This window comes from Cardiocondyla obscurior, linkage group LG02, assembly GCF_019399895.1.
Source record: "Cardiocondyla obscurior isolate alpha-2009 linkage group LG02, Cobs3.1, whole genome shotgun sequence".
Taxonomy (NCBI): Eukaryota; Metazoa; Arthropoda; class Insecta; order Hymenoptera; family Formicidae; genus Cardiocondyla; species Cardiocondyla obscurior.
In genome coordinates, this window is record NC_091865.1 from 1,549,362 (window position 1) to 1,568,234 (window position 18,873).

Sequence of the window (18,873 nt, forward strand, 5' to 3'; positions counted from 1 at the left end):
GAACTTCGTGCAAACACAATCCTTTCTAAAAATTCGATTGGTCTTTCATTTCAAGCAGAGCCCAACTCGGAAGAGAGCTGGCTTCACACAGACGAGTTTCTGCCTCTGCATCAGTACGCGTGGAAGCCGCAATTCCGAGTTGGGCTCTTTGATTTCAAGATATAACCTAACTAATTTCGTTCTAAAATTTTTTCAACAAATGTTATTTGCGAATGACAGATTCGTGACACATCAACAGTAATATTATATAATTAAAATATGTTTGCAAGCAAGCTAACTTTATCGATCTCGCGATCAATTAAATATAACTTTTCGAATATTCGACAAATGAGCGCTACAATGAACACCGACTGTGTTAAATCTTTATTATACAAAGAATACGGCGATCCTGTTGAGGTTCTTCAAATAACAACACAAGCGATAGAACAGCCAGCTGATGATCAAGTAATTTTTACTACAATTAAATATTTTCTCTTAGAAATTTTTAATTTTTATGTAATTTAAACATTTTTGTAATGTTTCAGGTATCTGTAAAGTGGTTACTATCCCCAGTAAATCCATCTGATATAAATACAATTCAAGGAAAATATCCTAGCAGACCTTCTCTACCAGCAGTGCCAGGAAATGAAGGAGTTGGAGAAATAGTAGCAGTTGGTTCCAATGTTCAAAATTTACATGTTGGAGACAAAGTGGTACCCAATGGTCCTAATTTTGGAATCTGGAGAACACAGGCTAATTATAACTTTAAAGATGTTATGAAAGTATGTATTTAATATTGTTATTATTATTTGTTACAATAATATAGCTATTGTACATGTCATTTTTTTAGTTATCTTTTTATAGCTACCAAATGATGTTGATCTAGTAGTAGCTAGCATGATAAATGTGAATCCATGTTCAGCATACAGAATGCTGAAAGATTTTATTTCATTAAAATCTGGAGATACTGTAATTCAAAATGGTGGTAATTCTGCAGTTGGTCAACAAGTCATTCAATTATGCAAAATATGGAATTATAAATCTATTAATATTGTTAGAGATAGGCCAAATATAAAGGAATTAAAGGTATAGTACTAATTGTTTTATTCTTTTTATTACATTGCAAATTAATATGTATATATGTTATAAATTATTTAGAATCAATTGACAACATTAGGGGCAACTGAAGTGTTAACTGAAGAGGAGGTCCGAAATACACAATTGTTCAAAAGTAAAAAGTTACCTGCACCTAAATTAGCTCTTAATTGTATCGGTGGCCAAAGTGCCCATGAAGTAATGAGACATCTGGATCATAGTGGTACAATGGTTACTTATGGCGGTATGTCCAGAGAACCATTAACTGTACCAATTGCTGCACTTATTTTTAAGGTAATTCAAAATTATATTCGTGAGTAAGAGTAGAAAAAAAATTTTTTTAATTTAATTTGTGTAGAATATATCAGTCAAAGGATTTTGGATGACAGCTTGGACGAAAGCAAATATGGAATCCCAGGAGAGAATGGATATGTTTCAGAATTTAGCAGGTTTCTTTAGAGATAAAAAATTACAACCACCACCATATAAATTAGTACCTTTTAGTGAATATCAAGAAGCTATTACTAAAGCACTCAGCTTTGATGGTCGTACGGGTATAAAATATATTTTAGATTTAACGAAATCTTAAGAAACTTATATATTTTTTTACATTTTTATAGACAGAAAACTTTTCTGTCATTTCCAGTTAGTGCATATGATAGCAGTTGAAATTATCTACGAAATTTGCGTAGTTTTTTTTTACATTTTGCATAAAATTAATATAAACTGAAATATTTTGTAAAATAGAAGAACAGGTTTAGAAATAACATATAATTATATTTGTTTTAGTGAAAATAGTGATATATAAATAGACAAAAAAATATAGGAAATATAATTGCATTATATATTTAATAGATAAAAATTGTAAATTATTCGATTTCGTCAAGAAGATCGAGTAAATCCATACTTCGTTTTAAACCTTCGTTTTCGTCATCAAAAAAATCCGCATACACAGTGTCAAGTTTAGCTCTATAGTCCTCATTTAATTTTGGCTTTTCATTTTCTGAATTATTTTGTTTCGCGTTATTTTCCTCGGCATCAATTGCCTTATTTACGATCTCCTCGTCCATGTTTGACAGTAAGTTGAGCGTAAACGGTCTTTCATAATTGGTTTCTTCAGTTCCCAGTTGAACAGCTAGCATACCTAATTCTGCTTTTACACCACAATCTCTTAATAATTGTTGGCTGTCTCGTCTTGTACTTTCTGTTATGCCATATGTTGGCAAATATCTACATAATAAAATAGGTAATTATTTTCTATATACCGTCATTGATATCGTATAATTTTTATCTTACATATTTTTGCCTAATAATGTTTTTCTGTCACCAAAGGCGTCGAAGGAACCTCCACAGCATGTTTCAGGGCTCACATCTTTAATTCTCATACTGGCTAAAATATTTCTGTGCTCCGTGTACTTTTCGTTGTATTTCTGAGGAGTTATATTGAAACTGGCATCATCGTTTTGCAGACTACGTCGCAGAAGAATCGATACTCGTACATTATACGACTCCAATTCATTCAGGCAACTCTGTCTTGCATTCCATATCTCATCGAATGTCAGGCAGCCGTAAAACTGTATTTTAAAAAATAAGCGCAGATCTTTATTGAAATGGATATTATTAAATTGGTACATTGAGTTGCACTCACATTAATAATCATCTGGTGCACCATGCTGACGCATTTTTGCGCATTTACGTCGCTGACCATATCACGCATCGCATCTATGTGATTTAGAATAATGAGAATGACTTCTCTCGGTCCAGTAGCAGCTGTTAATTGATACTTCACCATCATAATCATCAGGTCAAATAGTTTATCCATACTGCTTTTATCTAGCTTCATAATCGATGAAAGAGCGACGCTTTCCAAAGTACTCCGCAATTGTGGTATCTCGATCATCGGCGACGCTTCGAAAATCGATGATAATATCTTAGGATTGAGCAAAGCGATTGTTACGTCGTCCAATACTGTAAGTGAAATATCTATTAAGTTATTTTTACCACGTAGTGTAACGTTATTATTTCTATTAACTTTCACATATCTAAAAAAAATTTTTTTTATACTCTGTAATATTTAAAAAATTAATTAACTTTTATTTTTATTAATACAACGATTGATAATCAGAATATTCAGTAAAGCTTGTGTTTGTAATACTTAAAAATTGTCAAAAATTAATTTGACAATCGTATAAAAATTAATTATAGTGAGAAATTATTTATACATAAATATTACTGAAATATTTAAAGTAGATTTAAGAAATGTTATCAAAATACTTTTAAGCATAGTCTCACCTTGTATCGTCTTATCGATGTCAATTTTTTGAGCTTTAAGCCTTTGGCGCAAAACGTATAACATCTCGCCACCCATATTTAAATATAGAATGGGTGTTGAGTGCAAAGACATTTTTTTTTTTCAGACGTGATTTTCCTTCGACAGTTATTGTCAGCGACACATGTATTTAGAAAGTACACGTATGTCTTGCAAAAGCGAGGTAGTCGATGCGTCGTCTTGACGACGTAAATGTACACTGAAGAGCAGACATGGCATTTTCTGCGGCGACAGCGGACATATCAGTGATACAAAGGATTCAAAACTCGTGCATGATACTTCCACGCTTATCGATCGAAAGAAGCTACGAAAAAGGAGCTATCATGCACACGAGTTTTGAATTTTCTGTATCACTGATATGTCCATCTTCACCAGTATAGTGCCGTGGATAAATTAAAAGTGGATTTGCCGATAAGATTATTAGACAGGAAATTGAGCCGCTCATTGTTTTCTGTCGAAAAAAAGTCATTAAATGCATATTAAAATTATGCTGACATCTTGTACTTGATATCGATCGATATTATACCTCTACTTCACGGATAATAAAACTCGAATGATAACAAGAAACGTGTAGTTCAAAGAAAGCTCGATTTATTGTCGAGAACATATTTTCTTCTACCTTTAAATAAATTTAAAAGAACAATGACATGAAATTAACGTCATACCTTTTGCGAAATTACACAAACTAAAATCAGCGTTTTGTCGGGATTTTATTAGCAAGTCATACCTAACCGTACCTAACGCAAACCGACACGAGGGAAAGTGAGGTTCGTCGTCATTGCACGGATTAGAAATTAGAGTACGGATCCGTTGATGGGTTTAGATCAATGAAATTACGTGAGAATCGCGTTTACGTTTGAGTCATAGGTACAATATTTTCGGTGGAAACATGTGGCTGGAAGAGTGCGACAGCTTCGCTGAGCTATGCCGGGGATACCTGCCGTATTATTTGCTAATAGTCCTGCCGATCTTCATAATCATCTCCCCGGTGAACCCGGTGACTGCTTCCCACGAGTTTCCCGTGTATCGTATGCATCAGTACGACCTGCATGGCGTTCCACACGGTAAGCTGTTGGAAAGAGCCAACTAGTCGGTTCTCAAAGTTATAAATTGTGATTAATTTAGGTTGCCGAAGCGCACCCGTATCCCTGGAGGCAAGGTCACTTGCTAGATGGAGTACCTCTAGGCATTGCGTTGTCGCGCGAGCATTGGATATCACCCCGTCGGTCTTCCAATCTATTAAAAGTAAAGCTGGCGCATTAGTAATTGTTTTACCTAAAAAAATGAATGAACTTACCACTGAAGAAAAACAAGTAAGTAATAGAGATTAATATGTTACTTTACATTTTAAAATATTTATTTTCAGATATTGTTGTAAATAATTTAATTTTGTTATAAATTATAATAATTATTTATTATACATTTTTTTTAAATTAATTTTAGCACATTATGAGTTTAGAAGAGTCTATGATGTACGGCTCTGAGACAATGATACCGGTATATTTTGCATTGTGGCATACAGAACTTCAAACGATTTTAGACGACGTTGCCAGCGGTTTTATTACCGATGAGATGGCTGGTTCAGCAGCAGAAGCTATATATAATTCAATTTCAGCTAGTGGTTATCAAGTGGTAGTAACTACTGCACAAGCACTTCCTAAAACAGATGTTAAAGTTGCTACCTTACATGGTAAATTGACTGGAACTGGTACTGAAGAGAAATTACCTACCATAGCGATAGTGACACATTACGACAGTACTGGAGTTGCACCTGTAAGATTTATTATTTTTTTACTGTATCTTTTATACTTGCAAAATTTAATACATGCTTAAATGTATTACAGGAATTATCATTCGGTGCAGATAGTAATGCTTCTGGTATAGCTATGCTGTTAGAAATAGCAAGAGTGTTTTCTGCTTTATATTCCAATGGTCGGACAAGGCCACAATATAATCTCGTTTTTATTTCAACTGGAGCTGGTAAATTAAATTACCAAGGTAGTAAAAAATGGTTAGAAGATCAATTGGATGGAGTTGAAGGCTCTATTATACAGGTAACAGAATCGAGCTATTGTAAAAAAACGGGAAAGGACACGCACAGAAAAATTTAGTAGAAATAATTTTTAATATATAATGTTCTCGCTAGCTTGGACAGACTCAGACTGAGACTCTCGGGAAAAGAACGACTTTTATAAACGGACCGTTCCCTTTAATTTGCCGAAAAGTCGGCCCGTTAAACAAAGCGCGGCGATTGATCCTATATCAGTCGTTACCGCCGTTAATGCCGCGATCGCCGCCGCGATCTTTTAAGCGGTCACCGCTGCCGCATCGTCTCTTTGCTTTCGCGCCGCTAGTCTGCTACAATAGCGGCCACTGCTACCGCATTGCTTTTTATATTTTCCGCGTCGCAAAACTCCCACATTATTAACATTTATTATTTATAATTAATTGCTTTATATATATTCCGATTTTTTTCCATAATGTAATTAATAATTGTAAATATATTTGCAGGATGCAGCTTATGTAATATGTCTTGACACAGTTTCCGCTAGCAACAATTTATTTGTACACGTATCAAAACCACCGAAAGAGAATTCTTCAGGTGGTTTGATTTACAAAGAGCTACAAATCGTTTCGCAAAACAAAAATGTCACTGTCGATGGTGTGCATAAAAAAATTAATCTCGCGGAAGAGACATTAGCATGGGAACATGAAAGATATAGCATTAGGAGATTACCCGCTGCTACTTTATCCACATTGAAAAGTCATGAAGATACTACTAGGACCACTATATTAGATGTCTTTAAAAAAGGACAAGTAGATATATTGTACGAGAATACTCAAGTTATATCGGAAGCACTGGCGCGTCATATATATAACATAAGTTCTAGTAACATCTCTATTAATTTACCGTTGGTATGTTTATTGCTGGAAATTTTTATATTGTTAGTTGTTTAAATGACATTTTATATGACTTTCTTTCTTAACAGGATGTATCAAAAGAATCGCTTTCTTTATGGTTTAATTACTTTGCTTCTCAACCAAGAGCAGCTTCATTACTAGCGGAAAAAAATAATTTACTAGTCAATACGTTGAAAGAATCAATGGCGAGATACTTGGGAGATGTAAAAGTTACTCTGCATACTCCAGATAAACAAGATCCAGAATTTGTGTTTTATGATGTTACAAAAGCAATTTTGAATGTATATAGGTATGTAATGGATATAGGTTTTTTTGATATACATATTTATAATATATATGCAACGATTAATTATTCATATAATATTGTTATTTCCTTTACAGTGTAAAACCGGCTGTGTTTGATCTCTTTCTTACTATTGGCATAATTTTGTACTTGGGAATATTGTACATAATTGTGCATAATTTTCCCCATGCTTATGCACTGGCGACAAAACTTTCCGCAAAAAGCAAGACGACGTGAACCATATTTATTGTTTAGAAGCAAAGAACCCTTTTTCCAAAGCAATTTTTTTTTGTTAACATTAATTACAAAAAATGTTAAATAATCGATTTATATTGTAAGAAAGTTGACTAGTTCTTATATAATACTTTTTTTTTTAAAGTACTTCAAACCTATATATACTAATACATATTTAGATATCTTCTGAAAGAAAATTAAATTTAAGTATGTATTTGTTTACGAGTGTTTATATATTTATTTCACAAATTTTTAATTGTAAAATAATTATCGAGACTATGTATTTACATAATGTTCAACGCTATATCACCATTCTTTATTAACCTCTTCCAGAATAATAAAACCAAAAACGTTGGCAAAAAATAATTAAATTTTCTTGTAGTTTAATGATCTACTATATGAAAGATGATAATAAAGACGAAATTACAATCGACCAAATAATGAAGTTTAAATAGTATAAAGATTAAAATATTTAAGAATTAAAATATTTGTTATATAAAAATATAAATTTAATTTTTTTTTTATATATTATACACATAAAATTTAGTTATTATTTTACGATAATCGTTCAAAGGTAGTATGCATCTCTACGAACATAAGTAATACATCTAAACACAAAACCGGTTTGACTACTTTAAGACCACTCTATTGCGCTATTTTCATTTAAGATCAGTTATCTGCCAGCATTCGGATCTCAAGCTGTAAATAATCCTACGTATAATATGTACAAACATTTTAAAAGTACATTTATTTTGCATAATTATTATAATTTTTAAAGTAACATTACCTAAAGTGATTGTATAATTTATTTCTTTTTATTTAGTTTTTAAATCTCAAGAAGTCAAACGGAATATTGGTCGAACAACAAGTTCTTTAATCGCTTGTATCAAACCTGAATTAGCAGCTATAGTCGAAGCTGGTACATGGAAAAACGAGCGCATAATTGCCTCGCCTCAACGAACAAATATCGTATTATCAAATGGGAAGGAGGCATTGAATTTTTGCGCCAACAATTACCTGGGTTTGGCGGTAACAGATAAACGAATCAATTAACGTTATTAGCAAATGCGATACTTTCATGCCTTTATAAAAATTATATGACATTTTCTTTTTAAATACAGGATAATAAGGATGTTATTAACGCAGCAAAGATTGCGCTAGATAAATATGGTGCGGGATTGAGTTCCGTGAGATTTATTTGCGGAACCCAAGAAATACACGTGGAATTAGAGAAAAGCATCGCTAGGTATCATAGAAGGGAAGATGCGATACTTTACGCATCCTGCTTTGACGCAAATGCTGGTATCTTTGAAACTCTGTTGACTGCCGATGACGCGGTGATGAGTGACGAGCTAAATCATGCATCTATCATTGATGGAATACGATTGTGCAAAGCAAAAAAGTACAGGTAACTCTAGTTCATGGTCAGTTGATTCTATAAATCATTTTTTTTTTTTGCTATTAATTTATTTTTCTAAATTTTTCGCTTTCCATCACGATATTAAGATACAAACACAGAGACATGACAGATTTAGAAAATAAGCTCCAAGAAGCGAAATCAGCACGTTTACGTCTGATTGCAACCGATGGAGTGTTTTCTATGGACGGTACCGTTGCACCATTATCGAAAATAATCGAGCTTGCCAAAAAATACGACGCTATTACATTCGTAGACGATTGTCATGCTACCGGATTTTTTGGCAAAACTGGCAGGTACATTATTAAAATCTCTCGTGCACATCAGTTGATATTGCTTTCTGATTTAATTTTACTTCGATCCAGAGGTACAGAAGAGTATTTTGATCATCTGGGAGACATTGACATCATTAATTCTACATTAGGAAAGGCTCTCGGAGGAACGGCAGGCGGTTATACGACTGGCAAAAAAGAGATTGTAAGTTTATTAAGACAAAGAAGTAGACCATATCTGTTTTCAAATTCGGTACCCCCGCCTGTTGTCGCAGCATCAATTAAGGTAAAACATTTATTATCGTTTTATTATATATAATTAACTAGCGTTGCTAATATAAATTGCTTTAAACATTACTAACAGGTGATGGATCTTATAACAGATGATACTAAATTTTTGGATCGTTTAGCAAGCAATACCGAGCATTTCAGAAACGCAATGACTGCGGCTGGTTTCACTGTAAGTGGCGATAATCATCCTATTTGTCCTGTTATGCTAGGTGACGCAAAATTAGCAACAACATTTGCAGATAAAATGATGGGTATATATATTTTTATATAAATTATAAAATCTTTAAAGAAACAAATTAATAATCATAAAATATTGAACACTTATCATGTTGAGTTATAAAATTTTGCGACTTATTTTATCATATTGCACAATGCTTTTTTTTAATTTATTATTACTTTTTTTTATAGAAAAAGGAATTTATGTCATTGGATTTAGTTATCCGGTAGTACCGAAAGATAAAGCAAGAATACGTGTTCAGATTAGCGCAGCGCATTCAACTGAACATATAGATCGTGCCGTAGCCGCCTTCATACAAATTGGAAAAAAACTAGCGGTAATTTAAATATATTATTATGTAATGGCGAAAAAAATTGGATTAATTCTACCTTCAATATGTACTGTATCATTATACAAATAAATACATCGTAATATTATGCTATATAAGCTGATTTGTATTATACAAATTCAATATTGCAAATACGGAGTGCATGCGAATGTAAGATTGAATTTATTAACACGTGAAATAACAAAATATCTTAACCGAGCAGTATATTAAAAGTGTACTTTTTTATACAAATTTCCAACGCGCGAAATTGTAAGTGTATAAAACCTTGAATTATTAGGTGTTATATTGTTATTAAATATTTATTGCATAGATGCTAAGGTTTGTACGGTTTAACGAGATTTTCTGAAAACTCTCTGACGTGTTGAACTCCACGTACTTCTCTTTCTAATAATGGAAGCTGTGTGACATGGAACTCCTCATACAGGTCCAGTATCTTTAAAATTAAAACATTTATTATTTAAAATATCCGTCTTATACTTTTTCTTAAATGATTTAATTACTTATCTCTAAAAAAAACTGCGAAAAATAACGGTTATCATACATACATACAATATCAGCCATAAATACAGTGTTAATTACCTGATCTAGATATTTATCTTGAATTTTATGCCTTGAAAGGCACAGCCGACAAGGAGTATCTCCTTCTTTCAAAAATAATAGTTGATTGACTATAATATTATGAGTATCGATCCCATATTTCGTTAATTCTTGTACAAGTCGTTCTGTTTCATAAAGTGATAAAAATTCTGCTATGCAGACACATATAAATGTGGTCTGATCTGGATTTCTGAATTGTTCGTTAACTTGTCGAATAACGGCAAGCATTTCTTCCATTTTATTAGAGAATGTATCCACATTGAAATCTGTTAATCCCAACAATGAACTTATCTGCAATAGTAAAATAAAAAAAATTTTTTTATTTAAATAACTTACAAAAAATTAATTAATAAAATACTTAATATGCATTAATTTTAGATAAAATAGTATGAATCGATTCTTACTTGTGTGATGAATGGACTAATCTTCATTTTTAAACGTATTAATTTTCCCAATCCTTTTTCAACAACTTGTGGAAACGATAGTAGCCTCAATGTGTGCCCAGTAGGAGCAGTATCAAAAACCACAACAGAGAAGTTCATTCCTTTTACGAGCCTAGAATCAACATATAGACATAATAAGAAAAGAATAAGAGAATAGAAATTGTAAATTCTTAATTTTAATTCGCTGGAAAAAAAAATATTTATCCTAGTGTTTTACAAAAATGTGAAATATATAATATTGTAAATTTACTTCATAACTTCCGCGTAACTCATTGCTTCGTCTATACCAGGGAATGCACCAACAATTTCTTGCATAACATTTTTGCTTAACCTCATTGCTTCTCCTCCTGAAACTATACATGACATGTTTAATACGCGTAATATAAAATTTTTTTTTAATGATTATACACATAATGTACATCAGTCTTCCGGTTTAAGCATATAACAATAAAAAAAAGTGTTTTAAAAACAAACCTGCTTCACTGTCAAAGTATTCCTCTGGCAATTCTGTAATACCAACATTAGGATCAATCTCCATTGCAAACAAGTTATCAAAACCCTTTACTTTAGTAGGTACTTTACTAAATTTCTGATCAAATGCGTCCGATATATTATGTGCTGGATCTGTAGATATAATAAGTACACTTTCCCTAACTTTGGATAACTGTACAGCTAGAGAACAGCTGCAAAATAAAAATTCCGATTAGTTTAACTGTTTAAACTACAGCATCAAATAGAATACGCAAAAAGAAAATTGTCGCAATTTAAATAAGACCTATAATAAAAAAAAAAAAAATTATTTAAAAAATTAATCAGTTTACAAAATCTTTATCAGTAAAAAAGAAAAACTAAAAGAGGATTAAAAAATGTGCCGTTATTAAATACGCATTATATTGTGTACCTGAAAGTATATCTATGTAATAACGTGAATAATCGTGACTTTATTAAGTGCAATGACACGGCGGAAAATAAAATAAAACGGCGAAAAGTAATGGATGCATGCACGGGGAGGGTGAGGGTTACAGGTAGTGATGCTGCTTCGACAAGATCGTGTGCTCGTCAAGCGGGATTTTCCTAACTGAGATATCAGGTACGGGACGGCGAGTTTCCAGGTTATACCTGCAGGTTGTCTTGCCGACTCCGCCTTTGCCGCCCACGAATATCCATCGTAAGGAACGTTGTTCGATTACGTTTCTGATGGAAGGCTCGTACTCCTCCGTCATCTCGTTCTCGGCAGTGCTCATTTCGCTCGACGTCGGTAATGCGTGACACCAGGAGAATTCTAGCGCATAACTTTCAACGTGTCAGCGTGCGCATCGGTTTGGAAAATACTGCAAAATGCAAAACACCGCGTATACGATCCGTGAGCAACGTGAACACTCCAGCCTCTCGCACACAACGTGGCGCGTCATTAAATGCCACACGATCTACTCGTCGCAGTTACACCATCTGCACTTCGGCATAAATTAATTTTTTTTTTCTGTACTTATTCAATTTTTCTTTTGCTTTATTTCATTTATATAACTTTGATTTTATCTTACGACTAGCGATGGAGATAAAATTTTGAATTAAAAAATGTACTGACATTTTTTTTAATACTAAATTATTATATTAAAAAAAAATTTACTTTACCTATAGTAATAACTTTTATTGTTCTGAAACAATCTAATATGGTTATTAGTTATTGCGTAGGTTAATTAATGTATAAAAAATTTTAATTAAAAAACTGCTCGATAAACGATATCGATTGTTCGATACACATTTGCAATGTCGATCGACCTAACGCGTGAATTTAACGTCAGCGGGAATCGATTGGGACGTGTTCTTTAATTGGCTAGCTAGCTTCTCACGACTAATGTGCTCCGAGCTGGCAGCGAGCAGCAAGCAGCTTATATTTTTCCGTCCGTTTGGTCCGTTGTTTGTACCGCGATGAACCGAGTGATCGTGTAGAAGCGCCGGGTGATCTGGAAATGTGTCGTGCGCGATAGAAGCCGAATTGGATGCGTAAACGACAAGTGCCACGCTACTACAACTCGTGATCTTCGCCGGAGTGGAGGTTGACGCGCGGGAGGCATGCCGCAGTTTCACAAGATCGAGATTAACAGAACGGAATGGGAGGTGCCGGAGCGGTACCAGTTGCTCACCCCCGTGGGCTCGGGTGCCTATGGCCAAGTCTGGTAAGCTAGCATGCCGCCAAGCACGTCGTCGTTGATCGCGGTACGTGCGCTATGTGTGCGCGCTCGCGCCCACGCACGCACGCACGCACGCACGCACGCATTCAGTCATCAAGTTGGACTTGGAGAACCTTGGCCGTGTGTGCACGTACGTGTGCGCGAAAGAGGCTGCCAAGAAATTGTTGACCAAGTCGCAAAAGAGTTTTCTGATCTCGCCGACTCCCTGAGCCTTCTTGTCTTTGCAAGACAGTCGTCTTTTTAACATTTAAATTTGGTTCTACATTCCTGCAGCTTATATATAAATGGAGCACATAAATTTCATGATTTTGTTACTCTTCGCATCGTTTGGTACCGTTTGACTTGTTGACCGTTGCTCAGGAGACGGGAGAACGATTTATACGCGAACGATTTCCTGAAATGAGTAACTTCCCACACTGCTGGGATTATGAACCGATGGCAACCTTGACATTTACATTTTTGGCATTAGATCTGCGAGATTATTATCAATCCAAATACATGTTGCAGAGAGGATGTCTATTATAATAAAATGCCTATTATATTAAAATGAAATAAAAAACATGTTGCTTTAAAAAAAAAAAAAAAAAAACGATATTTTTTATTTCAGTTCAGCAGTGGACACAACCACTGGACAAAAAGTAGCAATAAAAAAATTAGCCAGGCCATTTCAGTCAGCTGTGCATGCAAAACGCACGTATAGAGAGCTGCGTATGTTAAAACATATGAATCATGAAAACGTGAGCAAACATACCGTTATCAAGATTTTTTAATAATAAGTTTGCACTTGATTTTTAATTAAGATAAATTTAATTTTTTAATAGGTAATAGGGCTATTGGATGTATTTCATCCATCTTCATCTTTGGAAGATTTTCAACAAGTGTAGGTACCATTTCTATATTCACGTAAAATTAATCGTCTTTTATTTGTATTAATTGTATTTGTAATAATTGTATTATTTATTTTATACAGATACCTAGTCACACATCTTATGGGTGCTGATTTAAATAATATTGTTAGAACGCAAAAGCTTTCTGACGATCATGTGCAATTTCTTGTTTATCAAATCCTCCGTGGTTTAAAATACATCCACTCTGCCGGAATTATACATAGGGTATGATATTAAATTGCAACGATTACATTTAATGTAACAAATATCAAAACAATTTCTTATAGATTTGATTAATAGGACTTGAAACCATCTAACATAGCAGTTAATGAGGATTGTGAATTGAAAATATTAGACTTTGGCTTGGCTAGGCCTACAGAGAACGAAATGACCGGTTACGTTGCCACTAGGTGGTACAGGGCACCTGAAATTATGCTTAACTGGATGCATTATAATCAAACAGGTCAGTAATTATGCTGAAAGAGAATAAGCGCGAAGAAAGATATCTTATCTTCTTTATCTTACAAGATATGGAATTCTTATCAAATAATGTTGTAATACTATTATTGTGCATTTTAGTTGACATTTGGTCAGTGGGCTGTATCATGGCAGAACTGTTAACTGGCAGAACACTATTTCCTGGAACGGATCGTATCCTTTGTTATTAATAACAAATTTTTCTTGTGCCTAAGTTCCGGTATTTCTTTATATTAATTTATTTCATGAGCCATATAATCGATGTGTTTTATGTTATTAACACGAACTTGTTAATTAGTTTTAATATTTCCATTTATTTAATCTAATTTTAATATTTTTGAATAAATATGCTTTCTGCTAAGGATCTGTCATAATTGATATTCTATAACTGTATTCAACTGTCTAACATTATTGCATATATTCTGCATAATTTGCTCAGAATTTGCTTTACTTTGCATTATTATTTTAAAAGCTGTCTGCAAATTTAATAGGAACGTAATACAGGCTATGTGCAGATTTATCGTATCACCTTCTAACAATAGATTCCGGAGATTATTTTAAACCAGAAACTCTATTTCAAAATGTAATCTTATATTGGTGCTAAGATTTTTGCCTCGAAAGAATTTTGATAATCTATCATTAGCAGATGGTACGATAAATCGGAGACATCTTGAGTATATTAATGTTAATATTATATTTATAATGTGTAATATGTTGCTTTTGCAATAGAATATTTTATAAAAAGGATATTTAGTATCTTCAATGAAAAATATAGTGGAGCCTTAGCAAGAGCAGATATTCATCAACTTAATTTAATTATGGAAATTTTGGGTACTCCACGAGACGAGTTTATGAAAAAGATATCGTCAGAATCGGTAAGTTGTTTTAATTATTTTACGATAGTTATTTTAGTAGCATGAAATGCATGTTTTACGGAAACTATAAGTTGTGCTTGATCTTTTCTTTTTCAATATTAATTTCGTTTTGATATACAAAATAAATAATATAAATGAATATTACATCTTGGCAAATTTGGCAATTTGTATTAAACATATTATTGATGCAATGTTTAAGAATAAATGATCTGTATTTTAATTATATTTATGGATAATACAGTATTGATGATAACTGTAAAAGCAGTATATATTTTAATTACTAAATTAATTTTTTAACTAATATAAAATTGCAGAGAAAAAGATTTACAAGAGATGTATATTTTAAATTTACATGTATAAAGCTCGAAATGTGTTATATATTAAAATTTACATATTTAACAATATAAAGTTAAACGTTTTTCATGTTTGATATTTCTCTAAACCTCTAATTCACGCTGCTTTATAACAAATATGCAGCCTGCTTTAGATGAGATTTCTTACTACTTGTGGGAATGGTTTATGTAATAGTATTAATAAAACTACTTTTTTATTGTTATTTAATTAATACTGCTTTTTCAAACATACCTTAACCATATAAGCAGACATTGATCATCTAACACGAGTGTTAGTACTCTGTGGTACACCCACAGAAGAAACATTAAACAAAATTACTAGCCAAGAGGTAAATTTGTTTTTTAAGTCAATATGTATGAATATGTACAATAAATTTTGTGTAAGACTTAAAATGTAGTTATTAAATATAGTTATTAAAAAAAAATATATTAAAAACGTGTATTTTTACTTTACGTTACTTTAAAATAGTTTCTAAATATTTTAATTAGATTTTAAGTTATGTATATTTGTACTTTGATTAATATCTTAAAAAATAATTTTTTCAAAATTGGTACAAATATGAAAATCTAGAACATATTGTCCATTCTTTAAAATATCGATATAATTTAAAGAAAATAAAAATTTATATTAACAATAATATAATTTTTCTACTACAATTGAAATATTTTATTGCAGGCTAGAAATTATATTCAGAGTTTACCACCGTTAAAGAAAAAAAATTTTAAAGATGTATTTCGTGGAGCCAATCCTTTAGGTAAGTATAAAAAATGTCAAAATTTATCGATATTCAGTCATCAAATAGTATATGTAAAAATATATTATTTTGTCTAGCTATTGATTTGCTAGAACTGATGTTGGAATTAGACGCAGAAAAAAGGATCACAGCAGAACAGGCTTTAGCCCATCCATATCTTGCACAATATGCAGACCCAACTGACGAACCTGTTTCTTTACCGTATGATCAGAGTTTCGAGGATATGGATCTTCCAGTAGAAAAGTGGAAAGGTAAGGTATCTTTACTAATTTCTATTTTAATTTAATTGTTACATTGTGGGTAATGGATATTTTTATTTGTAGAACTTGTATATCATGAGGTTGTAAACTTTGTCCCGCAGCAGCTACCTACATTGTCTTCGACAATTCAAACGACTTCTTAAGAACATTCTCTTGAGAATAGTTATAACGCGCATAATATTAAAGCACAGTAAGATACAATAATATAGATTAACAATTATGAGTGAAGGATACGTAGTTGTTATATACAAAAGTAATATTGTATATAATTTATAAATAACATAGTATACCGTTGATAGTCAAGCTAATCTGTCCAAAAGATAAAATATATATTTTTGTCGGAAAGAAAATTATTTAATTACATAACTTGATTGTGAATTGGTTATCAATAATATCTTTTACACAACTATGTTGTGTATACATTTTTTTAGATATTTTATAAAGTAGCAGTTCTCTTAGATCATAAAAGAGATCATTTTGCAATTAATTGATTTTATGAAATAATCGATTATTATCATATATAAATTATGATGAACTTACTGAGTGTGTAGTATCAAGTATATATAAATATATGTAACTTAAACATATATAATAATGTAACAACTCTAGTACTTATTATTTTTTAATTATGCTAAATCAAAAAAAATAATATATTTCTAGCTGTAATTCCGCCCGTTTTTGCAAATTTAATAAGACGACCAATATTCGCTGAAACAAATTTAAAAAATTATAGAATTCTCAGTACAATTAAATAAAAAATTTTAGCAATAAAATGGAATTGAATAATATGAGACAGTGCTATAAATTAAAAATGTATACTTTATGATAGCAAGGGATATATTGCCATATAAGTATAAGATTGTAAAATTTACAAAACAAATGTACAATTTATATTTATACTGCTAATGTGTGATACAAGAAAACAAAATATGAAGACATATTTCAGATTAGTAAATGAGATATAACATATTTCCTTCCATTTCCTTTCTATTTTTATTTTCAATTTTTTAATAGATTAATTTATTTTTGAACTGAATTTTACTAGATCAACTAAAAGAAACGGACCTAATGGTGCTATGTATTATTCATTTTTTTTTTTTTTTATAATGTTGTTTCTAAATTTCTGTGTATCAGTAATCGAGTAGTAAATTTAAGAAATAAGTATATTACAATATTTATGATACATATATTTTTTTTATCCGTTATACACTAAAAAAAATCAACTAAATGCCGATCTAGTGTTTAACCTCATATTGTAATTGTTAAATTGTATCAATTGAAAAGGTTAAATAACCTAATTGATTTATTATATCATATTTTTTTAATATGCCAAATGTATGGACTGAGGATGATACCGAAAAATTAATTGCACTTTATGGACGATATCAATGTTTGTGGAATCCATTTTATTCTGAATTTAATAGTAAATCGTTGCGTTACGAAGCATACAAAAAGATAAAAAGTTCCATGAATATTTCTGGGTTAACAATATGTGATTGTATTAAGAGAATTGTGTATGTGAAAAAGGAATACTGTTATGAACTGTCAAAAATTGCCGCGGCTATTTATAGCAACAAATTATATGCTCCGAAAGCGAAATGGTTTAAATCAACGCACATGCTTTTCTTCCCACGGACGTCACTATCTCATTATAATAATTTCGGAAAGGTATAATGCAATACAGTAATATGCAAGAAATAATAATACAGATTTGACTGCTAAATTGTACTTGTGTGATAAAATGGTAGTAATTATGTGTATAAAATAATATATATTTATTAATTCTGAAACATATTTAATAATATTTTTCAAGTGCAGAGATACCGTTTCCTCTGTTCAATTACAAGATTCTCTCATCTCTTCTAAAACGTTTCAAACGTTTGATGTAGCGACAGAAACGAATAATGGTACTGCAGAACACGAAACGCAAACGGATTTGCTTCATGTTAGAAACGAACACGAGAAACATATTAATAAGTATAATAAAATGTATATATTTTCGCTGATGTTGTTATACGAACTCTTTTGCAATAGGATCGTTCCACATACACTGATAATATTCCTATGAAAATGGATGAAAAAAAAATTCAAGACAGCTTTGATATATTCGGTAAAAACATAGCGTTCCAATTGCGAACTATTGATATTGGTAAGTCAAATTTGCTAATTATAAGAAGATAACCGTTAGCATTGAATTAATGTTACTCACTTTTAGAGACTGCTGTGGAATTGGAAAAAAAAATACAAACTTTGATAACAAAGGCTCGATTAAAAATCTTAGAGTCAAAATTAATAGATCAAAGTAACAACAGGCTGTTTTGCTGTTGCGATTGCAATGACTGTAAAATTATGTGTAAAGACGAAACTTGCAGCTGTGGTTTAACATTGAAGGAATGTTTATTTACTAAAATCAAGAAAGTATTATGGGTTTTGTTACGAGCAATATGTAAAAAAGAGAGAGGAAAAATACAATCTTTGCAATAAAGTATTGTTTTGCTCAGTTTACCGTACTCTAATTTGAAAGATTTTGTATAATTAAATATGTATGATTTTATATTGGCTACTTGTTATTTTCAAATAATAAACATTTTTTATTTTATCGATTATTAATGACATAAGCGAATGCATTCACTTAGGATTTCATAA

General features: G+C 31.7%; 6 protein-coding genes across 8 annotated transcripts; 4 read left to right on the plus strand and 2 right to left on the minus strand.

Annotated features, from left to right (window-relative positions):
- The first annotated feature begins 73 nt into the window (after positions 1–73).
- Positions 74–1,926, plus strand: LOC139113273 (enoyl-[acyl-carrier-protein] reductase, mitochondrial). The gene is made up of 5 exons (XM_070674300.1): positions 74–444; positions 525–761; positions 844–1,065; positions 1,138–1,368; positions 1,433–1,926. The coding sequence occupies exons 1-5, from the start codon at positions 259–261 to the stop codon at positions 1,661–1,663; spliced, it is 1,107 nt and encodes a 368-aa protein (XP_070530401.1). The 5' UTR covers positions 74–258; the 3' UTR covers positions 1,664–1,926.
- Positions 1,655–3,783, minus strand: Oscp1 (Organic solute carrier partner 1). The gene is made up of 4 exons (XM_070674303.1): positions 3,367–3,783; positions 2,723–3,042; positions 2,371–2,648; positions 1,655–2,304 (listed from the first exon to the last, which is right to left on the minus strand). The coding sequence occupies exons 1-4, from the start codon at positions 3,476–3,478 to the stop codon at positions 1,944–1,946; spliced, it is 1,071 nt and encodes a 356-aa protein (XP_070530404.1). The 5' UTR covers positions 3,479–3,783; the 3' UTR covers positions 1,655–1,943.
- A 54-nt stretch (positions 3,784–3,837) lies between these two features.
- On the plus strand, positions 3,838–7,076 carry LOC139113265 (BOS complex subunit NCLN). Its single transcript, XM_070674286.1, has 7 exons — positions 3,838–4,467; positions 4,529–4,716; positions 4,847–5,176; positions 5,248–5,457; positions 5,915–6,319; positions 6,394–6,614; positions 6,707–7,076. Exons 1-7 carry the CDS (start codon positions 4,293–4,295, stop codon positions 6,843–6,845), a joined length of 1,668 nt encoding a protein of 555 aa, XP_070530387.1. The 5' UTR covers positions 3,838–4,292; the 3' UTR covers positions 6,846–7,076.
- A 193-nt stretch (positions 7,077–7,269) lies between these two features.
- Positions 7,270–9,486, plus strand: Gcat (Glycine C-acetyltransferase). Of its 2 annotated transcripts, XM_070674296.1 has the most exons (7): positions 7,270–7,583; positions 7,666–7,871; positions 7,964–8,250; positions 8,349–8,555; positions 8,625–8,817; positions 8,896–9,073; positions 9,231–9,486. In XM_070674296.1, exons 1-7 carry the CDS (start codon positions 7,565–7,567, stop codon positions 9,383–9,385), a joined length of 1,245 nt encoding a protein of 414 aa, XP_070530397.1. In that variant the 5' UTR covers positions 7,270–7,564; the 3' UTR covers positions 9,386–9,486. The 2 variants fall into 2 exon arrangements, with proteins under 2 accessions (XP_070530397.1, XP_070530396.1); XM_070674295.1 differs by having other exon boundaries at positions 8,349–8,817.
- A 41-nt stretch (positions 9,487–9,527) lies between these two features.
- Positions 9,528–11,860, minus strand: LOC139113277 (ATPase ASNA1 homolog). Its single transcript, XM_070674304.1, has 6 exons — positions 11,548–11,860; positions 10,903–11,111; positions 10,679–10,781; positions 10,390–10,540; positions 9,968–10,276; positions 9,528–9,821 (listed from the first exon to the last, which is right to left on the minus strand). The coding sequence occupies exons 1-6, from the start codon at positions 11,670–11,672 to the stop codon at positions 9,702–9,704; spliced, it is 1,017 nt and encodes a 338-aa protein (XP_070530405.1). The 5' UTR covers positions 11,673–11,860; the 3' UTR covers positions 9,528–9,701.
- Positions 11,861–12,259: 399 nt separating this feature from the next.
- Positions 12,260–17,182, plus strand: LOC139113274 (mitogen-activated protein kinase p38b). 2 transcript variants are annotated; one of them, XM_070674302.1, is made up of 10 exons: positions 12,260–12,605; positions 13,228–13,357; positions 13,442–13,500; positions 13,591–13,732; positions 13,808–13,970; positions 14,087–14,158; positions 15,462–15,541; positions 15,889–15,967; positions 16,045–16,218; positions 16,291–17,182. In XM_070674302.1, the coding sequence occupies exons 1-10, from the start codon at positions 12,502–12,504 to the stop codon at positions 16,368–16,370; spliced, it is 1,083 nt and encodes a 360-aa protein (XP_070530403.1). In that variant the 5' UTR covers positions 12,260–12,501; the 3' UTR covers positions 16,371–17,182. The 2 variants fall into 2 exon arrangements, with proteins under 2 accessions (XP_070530403.1, XP_070530402.1); XM_070674301.1 differs by lacking the exon at positions 15,462–15,541 and adding an exon at positions 14,780–14,859 and having other exon boundaries at positions 12,261–12,605.
- Positions 17,183–18,873: the final 1,691 nt, after the last annotated feature.